The following is an 8,424-nucleotide window of genomic DNA, read 5'->3' as shown; positions in this document are numbered from 1 at the left end:
GCTGAAGTCCTTGAACATCAGGGAATCACGTTATCAAGTGGCCCAGCATCAGTTGGTAAAAGCCGGGATTTTGGGGTTCGATACCCTCTGGGTAAAATGTTTACAGGTATTTACTGTATGTCTCTTTGGGTAAAAGTGTCTGCTAAATGGGGCCTGATCAAACATAACTTAACCTAATAAACAAACATAAATAAATCACTATACATACGTATTATGTAAATGTTAAAACAGATTTGACAATTTAACTCAACGATCGTACATGACTAGACACACCTTGAAATCATACTACTACACAATGTGCAATATAAACAACGTTCATATGATAAATAATAAGACTTTTTTTCATTACATATCTGCGGAACATGTTGTCCGTCTTTCCCACAACAACTCCGTTCAGAGAGATGGACGCTACGGTGTCCACTCCTTCAAACACCAGCTGGACTCTTTGTTTAGCCCTGGAGCAGAGGACAAGAAGGGTTTATATTAGAAAAACTGACGGGTGGCTTCCCGGGACACAAATTAAGCCTAGTTCTAGACTAAAAAGACAGCTCAATGAAGAATCTCTATCGAAAGTTATTTTTTGTTCAAGATAAGGCTTGTCCTGTGTCCGGGGAACCGGCCCTGAAAGACAAGGCTTGTTCTGAGTCCGGGGAACCGGCCCTGAAAGACAAGGCTTGTTCTGAGTCCGGGGAACCGGCCCTGAAATACAAGGCTTGTTCTGAATCCAGGGAACCGGCCCTGAAAGACAAGGCTTGTTCTGAGTCCGGGGAACCGGCCCTGGGAGTAGTGAATACAGTAACACCATGGGACTGGAAGTGTAAGCTGTGTAAACAGTACCTTAGCTCTGTTGAGGCAGAAAATGTCGTCGTGTATGTCCAGTTGTCAAGAGCGATCCACCTGTATGCTACATCATTGAACCTGAAGTAGAGATCCTGAGAGAGAGAGAGAGAGAGAGAGAGCAGGAGAGACAGGAGAGAGAGAGAGAACCAGGCATTTTCATTTAATAAAATAGGCAATTTGTCAGTCAGCTCACCTCAAGTATGGGTAGCTGTCCCCCAATATGGTGACTGGAGTATGGGTAGCTGTCCCCCAATATGGTGACTGGAGTATGGGTAGCTGTCCCCCAATATGATGACTGGAGTATGGGTAGCTGTCCACCAATATGGTGACTGGAGTATGGGTAGCTGCAGGCCAATATGGTGACTGGAGTATGGGTAGCTGTAGCCCAATATGGTGACTGGAGTATGGGTAGCTGCAGCCCAATATGGTGACTGGAGTATGGGTAGCTGCAGCCACGTACGGGCGAATAGGTGTGTTGAAATGAGTGGGTGTGTACGGAAAGCGAATCAGCTAATTGGGCAGATGTGTTGCCACTCAAGACAGTTTTGCGCGTCTGATTGGGCTGCAAGACAAGTCAATAAGCCGGTGCTCAATGACTAGTGTTTTTGTTTCCATTTTAGGATTTTATTTAAAGTAGAATAGCAGCCTATACAAGAAATAACTCATATTGACAACCATCTAGACATCACGTTGAAACATGTCATACTCTTTTTGTCCACACAGCATCAGATACATGGACTACATATAATAAGACAGAGGGGGCGCTGTTTCACTCGGTTGCTTTCTCCGGTGAGATAGTTTCAGCCACTTACAAATCGAAAGAAAGTTGGCGGGTGTACACAATTTTCGTATGCTGGAATAATTTTTGACGAACGTGAGATGGAAACCTAGTTTTTGAAGCGATTTGTTTGACAATCAGATAGAAAACATCACGAATGGTTATTATGTACATGCCACATTAAAAAGTAATACATTTTTAACAGTTAAAATGACATGTCTTTACTATAAAACCCATTAAAATAGATGTAGGTCTGGTGAAACAACAAGCCCCCCCCCCCCATGGAAATCAAATGCCCGTCCAACTGATTAGTTCTGGCGCTGATCCTGACAGCACACAACACATACAAGCAACATTACACCCATCAGCAGGACTTTTAATCAAAAATAAACTGAAAATGTACAATTATTTGTGTAAAACTAACAGTGAAATATACTATATATATACACACAAAAGGTATGTGGACACCCCTTCAAATTAGTGCATTTGGCTATTTCAGACACACCCCGTTGCTGACAGGTGTATAAAAATCGAGCACACAGCCATGCAATCTCCATAGACAAACATTGGCAGTAGAATGGCCCGTACTGAAGAGCTCAGTGACTTTCAACATGGCACCGTCATAGGATGTCACCTTTCCAACAAGTCAGTTTGTCAAATTTCTTCCCTGCTAGAGCTGCCCCGGTCAACTTTAAGTGCTATTATTGTGAAGTGGAAACTTCTAGGAGCAACAACGGCTCAGCCGTGAAGTGGTAGGCCACACAAGCCTAAGATCCCCATGCACAATGTCACGCGTCAGCTGGAGTGGTGTAAAGCTCGCCGCCATTGGACTCTGGAGCAGTGGAAACACGTTCTCTGGAGTGATGAATCACGCTTCACCATCTGACAGTCCAACGGACGAATCTGGGTTTGGCGGATGCCAGGAGAACGCTACCTGCCCAAATGCATAGTGGCAACTGTAAAGTTTGGTGGAGGAGGAATAATGGTCTGGGGCTGTTTTTCATGGTTCGGGCCCCTTAGTTCCAGTGAAGGGAAATCTTAACGCTACAGCATAGAATTACATTCAAGACAGTTTAGAGAAGGTCCGTTACTGTTTCAGCATGACAATGCCCCCGTACACAATGCGAGGTCCATACAGAAATGGTTTGTCAAGATCGGTGTGGAAGAACTTGACTGGCCTGCACAGAGCCCTGACCTCAACCCCATCTAACACCTTTGGGATGAATTGGAAGGCTGATTGCGAGCCAGGCCCTAATCGCCCAACCTCACTAATGCTCTTGTGGCATGCCTCGCAACAATGTTCCAACATCTAGTGGAAAGCCTTCCCTGAAGAGTGGAGGCTGTTATAGCAGCAATGTTCCAACATCTAGTGGAAAGCCTTCCCTGAAGAGTGGAGGCTGTTATAGCAGCAATGTTCCAACATCTAGTGGAAAGCCTTCCCTGAAGAGTGGAGGCTGTTATAGCAGCAATGTTCCAACATCTAGTGGAAAGCCTTCCCTGAAGAGTGGAGGCTGTTATAGCAGCAATGTTCCAACATCTAGTGGAAAGCCTTCCCAGAAGAGTGGAGGCTGTTATAGCAGCAATGTTCCAAACATCTAGTGGAAATCCTTCCCTGAAGAGTGGAGGCTGTTATAGCAGCGAAGAGGGGGGGGGACCAACTTCATATTAATGCCCATGATTTTGGAATGAGATGTTGGACGAGCAGGTGTCCACATACTTTTGGTCATGTAGTGTCCAAGACTCAGACTCATCCTCTGGCTTTAACACAGAACTGCAAACTTTTGCAGTACGGTAGTTAGATGGTAAGAAACAAACACAAAATGATCTTCAGTGCAAAAACTTAACGAAAGGCATCTGACAGAAGTAAATTCATCCAAACAAAAGTGGTTGTTCCACTGGATATTATAGGTGAATGCCCATTTGTAAGTCGCTCTGGATAATAATACTATGTATGTATAATATTTATATATATATATATATATATATATATATATATATATATATACATCTTATACGACCACATTTTAATGAATTTTATGAAATAATCGTCAATACCATTCAATTTTTTTTTTTAAATAAAATACCATTCAAAAAATAAATATATAAATAAATATAAATTAAAAATTAAATAAAAAAACATTTTTATATTTGTTTTTAAATTTATTTTATGCACTTTGAGATTATTCTGTATAATGAAAAGTGCTTTACAAATGTAATTTATTATTATTATTATTATTATTATTATTATTATTATTATTATAAAAGACCAGGGACGTGAACACAGAACAAGTATGACATAGCAACACATCACTAGCACAAGGTATAGCAGGAGACCGGGAGCCTGGTTAAACTGGACTCTCAGTAAAACTCGGCCACTCCTACTGACACGGAATTTCCTTTTTATTTTGGCGACCAACTACTCGGCTCAGAAGTACACAATTACAAGCTATTACAAGCGATTACAGAGCAAGAGATGTCCTGGGTAAGAGCATGTATTTATTGACACAATGATTGCATCATTTACATGCTAATTCCCCCAAAAATTTAGACTTTTGTGCCGACAAACACTAAATAAGGGTCAAATAAATCTATCAATCTATAGTTTAACCGATCCTCTACCAAATTCCACAGTGGGTGTGAGACACTGTGGCTTGTAGGCCTCTTCTGGTCTCACACCCACTGTGAAATTTGGTGGAGGATCGGTGAAGATCTGGGGGTGCTTCAGCAAGGCTGGAATCGGGCAGATGTGTCTTCGTGAAGGAGGCATGAATCAAGCCACGTACAAGCTCGTCCTGGAAGAAAACTTCCTCCTTCTGCTCTGACAATGTTCCCCCAACTCTGAGGATTGGTTTTTCCAGCAGGACAATACTCCATGCCACACAGCCAGGTCAATCAAGGTGTGGATGGAGGACCACCAGATCAAGACCCTGTCATGGCCAGCCCAATCTCCAGACCTGAACCCCATTGTAGCTGGAGGACCACCAGATCAAGACCCTGTCATGGCCAGCCCAATCTCCAGACCTGAACCCCATTGTAGCTGAGGACCACCAGATCAAGACCCTGTCATGGCCGGCCCAATCTCCAGACCTGAACCCCATTGTAGCTGAGGACCACCAGATCAAGACCCTGTCATGGTCAGCCCAATCTCCAGACCTGAACCCCATTGTAGCTGAGGACCACCAGATCAAGATCCTGTCATGGCCGGCCCAATCTCCAGACCTGAACCCCATTGTAGCTGGAGGACCACCAGATCAAGACCCTGTCATGGCCGGCCCAATCTCCAGACCTGAACCCCATTGTAGCTGAGGACCACCAGATCAAGACCCTGTCATGGCTTAGCCCAATCTCCAGACCTGAACCCCATTGAAAACCTCTGGAATGTGATCAAGAGGAAGATGGATGGTCACAAGGCATCAAAACAAAGCCGAGCTGCTTGAATTTCTGCACCAGGAGTGGCATAAAGTCACCCAACATCAATGGAAAAGACTGGTGGAGGGGATGCCAAGACGCATGAAAGCTGTGATTGAAAATCAGGGTTATTCCACCAAATATTGATTTCTGAACTCTTCCTAAGTTAAAACATTAATATTGTGTTGTTTTAAAAATGATTATGAACTTATTTTCTTTGCATTATTCGAGGGTCTGACAACACTGCATCTTTTCTGTTATTTTGACCAGTTGTCATTTTCTGCAAATAAACGCTCTAAATGACAACATTATTATTTAGAATTTGGGAGAAATGTTGTCAGTTGTTTATAGAATAAAACAAAAATATTCATTTTTTCCCCCCAAACACAGACCAATAAACAGCACATCCAGAGAAACTGATCATTTCTCAGTCTTGTTTCTCTCCAGAGCTGTCTGTGTCGCCACCCTCGGGCCACGCACCAATCACTAAGTACATTTCAAAAACATTAAATACTGGCACATTTCAAAAATACCATATGATAATTTGGACATAAATTCAAGAATTACATTTGACAACAGAGACGCAGAAGAAGGAGTAAAAAGGGAGAAGAAGAAGTGAAGAGTCGGTTTAAAGTTGTAATAAATACATTATTAAAGGAGCTTGACTTGTGTGTTTCAGGATTACATCAGACTGCAGTTTGGGCAGACATAAACCGGCTAATAGAAGGCGACCATGTTGGTTATAGTGAGGGACCACTTGTTGTGGTTGCTGTATGTAAACTGGCCACTAGATGGGGATAGTATTGTTATAGTGAGAGACCACTTGTTGTGGTTGCTGTATGTAAACTGGCCACTAGATGGGGATAGTATTGTTATAGTGAGGGACCACTTGTTGTGGTTGCTGTATGTAAACTGGCCACTAGATGGGGATAGTATTGTTATAGTGAGGGACCACTTGTTGTGGTTGCTGTATGTAAACTGGCCACTAGATGGGGATAGTATTGTTATAGTGAGGGACCACTTGTTGTGGTTGCTGTATGTAAACTGGCCACTAGATGGGGATAGTATTGTTATAGTGAGGGACCACTTGTTGTGGTTGCTGTATGTAAACTGGCCACTAGATGGGGATAGTATTGTTATAGTGAGAGACCACTTGTTGTGGTTGCTGTATGTAAACTGGCCACTAGATGGGGATAGTATTGTTATAGTGAGGGACCACTTGTTGTGGTTGCTGTATGTAAACTGGCCACTAGATGGGGATAGTATTGTTATAGTGAGGGACCACTTGTTGTGGTTGCTGTATGTAAACTGGCCACTAGATGGGGATAGTATTGTTATAGTGAGGGACCACTTGTTGTGGTTGCTGTATGTAAACTGGCCACTAGATGGGGATAGTATTGTTATAGTGAGAGACCACTTGTTGTGGTTGCTGTATGTAAACTGGCCACTAGATGGGGATAGTATTGTTATAGTGAGGGACCACTTGTTGTGGTTGCTGTATGTAAACTGGCCACTAGATGGGGATAGTATTGTTATAGTGAGGGACCACTTGTTGTGGTTGCTGTATGTAAACTGGCCACTAGATGGGGATAGTATTGTTATAGTGAGAGACCACTTGTTGTGGTTGCTGTATGTAAACTGGCCACTAGATGGGGATAGTATTGTTATAGTGAGGGACCACTTGTTGTGGTTGCTGTATGTAAACTGGCCACTAGATGGGGATAGTATTGTTATAGTGAGAGACCACTTGTTGTGGTTGCTGTATGTAAACTGGCCACTAGATGGGGATAGTATGGTTATAGTGAGAGACCACTTGTTGTGGTTGCTGTATGTAAACTGGCCACTAGATGGGGATAGTATTGTTATAGTGAGAGACCACTTGTTGTGGTTGCTGTATGTAAACTGGCCACTAGATGGGGATAGTATTGTTATAGTGAGAGACCACTTGTTGTGGTTGCTGTATGTAAACTGGCCACTAGATGGGGATAGTATTGTTATAGTGAGGGACCACTTGTTGTGGTTGCTGTATGTAAACTGGCCACTAGATGGGGATAGTATTGTTATAGTGAGAGACCACTTGTTGTGGTTGCTGTATGTAAACTGGCCACTAGATGGGGATAGTATTGTTATAGTGAGAGACCACTTGTTGTGGTTGCTGTATGTAAACTGGCCACTAGATGGGGATAGTATCTCTACAGCCAAAGATCAGCTATGAAAAAGCCAACTGACACTTACTCTTGTGTTACTGACTTGTTGCACCCTCGACAACTACTATGATTATTATTATTTGACCCTGCTGGTCATTTATGAACATTTGAACATCTAGGCCATGTTCTGTTATAATCTCCACCCGGCACAGCCAGAAGAGGACTGGCCACCCCTCATAGCCTGGTTCCTCTCTAGGTTTCTTCCTAGGTTTTGGCCTTTCTAGGGAGTTTTTCCTAGCCACCGTGCTTCTACACCTGCATTGCTTGCTGTTTGGGGGTTTTAGGCTGGGTTTCTGTACAGCACTTTGAGATATCAACTGATGTAAGAAGGGCTATATAAATACATTTGATTTGATTTGATTAGTGAGGGGTGACTGCTTTCCTTTCGACCCCCACTCCAGCATACTCTGGGCTGCAGCTACCCCCTTCTCTCTCACATGGTTAATCTTAAAACATTTATTTATTTATTTATTTTAAAGACAGAAGACATCACAACTCTTCTCACCTTGATAAAGCCCTGTTTCAGGAGAGCAGAGTGTACACACCCTGGTACGTCTGCAGGAAGCGACAGAGACCCATTTGAATTCTGTATGGTCCATTTCCTGTTCAGGCTGAGATCGTACTGCTCCTCTCTGGATACATTGTATCCGAAAAGGACGTGAACACTCCAGACGTAATAAAGGACAACAAGAACACTTCCTCTTTTTCTAAACGCGCTCATTGTTGTGTCTTCTTGCAGGATTTTTGCCAGATAAAAGTATCTAGGTCAAGTTTCGAACATTTGTTAACAACTAAATGATTTATTAACATGTAATACTGCATTCAAGACAAGGAAAACTTCAAAGAGAGAAGAGAAGAAAAAAAAACGTTAAACATCAAACACTGATTATAAACGTTGTAAAAAAATAAAACGCTGTATGTTGTTCAGTGCAAACGGCTTCTTCCTTGTTAATAATCATGTGACCTTACAGATCAGCTGATCCACTGCACATCACGTGGCAACATCTTCTTCTGTGGTATATTGGCGATCACACAACTAAATGTGCATTCTGCCACCTACTGTGCGGGATGGTAACAGCATTCCCAAAATGGAACAAAATACCCACCAAAAAAAATGACCAAACTACCAAAAATACATATCTAAACTAAATCAAACAATGTTTCTGTTAAAATAAATTATAAAACAGATCT

General features: G+C 42.5%; 1 protein-coding gene across 2 annotated transcripts in view; it reads right to left on the bottom strand.

The window, feature by feature from the left end:
- manba (mannosidase, beta A, lysosomal) overlaps positions 1-8,200 on the bottom strand; it is a 47,629-nt gene extending 39,429 nt beyond the window's left edge. The window contains exons 1-4 of one of the 2 annotated variants that reach the window (XM_045703893.1): positions 7,739-8,200; positions 838-932; positions 350-455; positions 1-9 (exon numbers count right to left, since the gene is read on the bottom strand). The exon at positions 1-9 is cut by the window's left edge and continues 165 nt beyond it. In XM_045703893.1, the coding sequence (XP_045559849.1) occupies positions 1-9; positions 350-455; positions 838-932; positions 7,739-7,954 (426 nt within the window). In that variant the 5' untranslated portion in view covers positions 7,955-8,200. Of the gene's footprint in view, positions 88-349; positions 456-837; positions 933-7,738 lie in introns of those variants that run through there. The other variant, XM_045703937.1, reaches the window with a different exon arrangement.
- Between the last annotated feature and the right edge of the window lie 224 nt (positions 8,201-8,424).

The sequence above is a fragment of the Salmo salar genome, chromosome ssa01 (genome assembly GCF_905237065.1).
Source record: "Salmo salar chromosome ssa01, Ssal_v3.1, whole genome shotgun sequence".
Taxonomy (NCBI): domain Eukaryota; kingdom Metazoa; phylum Chordata; class Actinopteri; order Salmoniformes; family Salmonidae; genus Salmo; species Salmo salar.
This window is presented reverse-complemented; position numbering and strand designations above follow the sequence as displayed.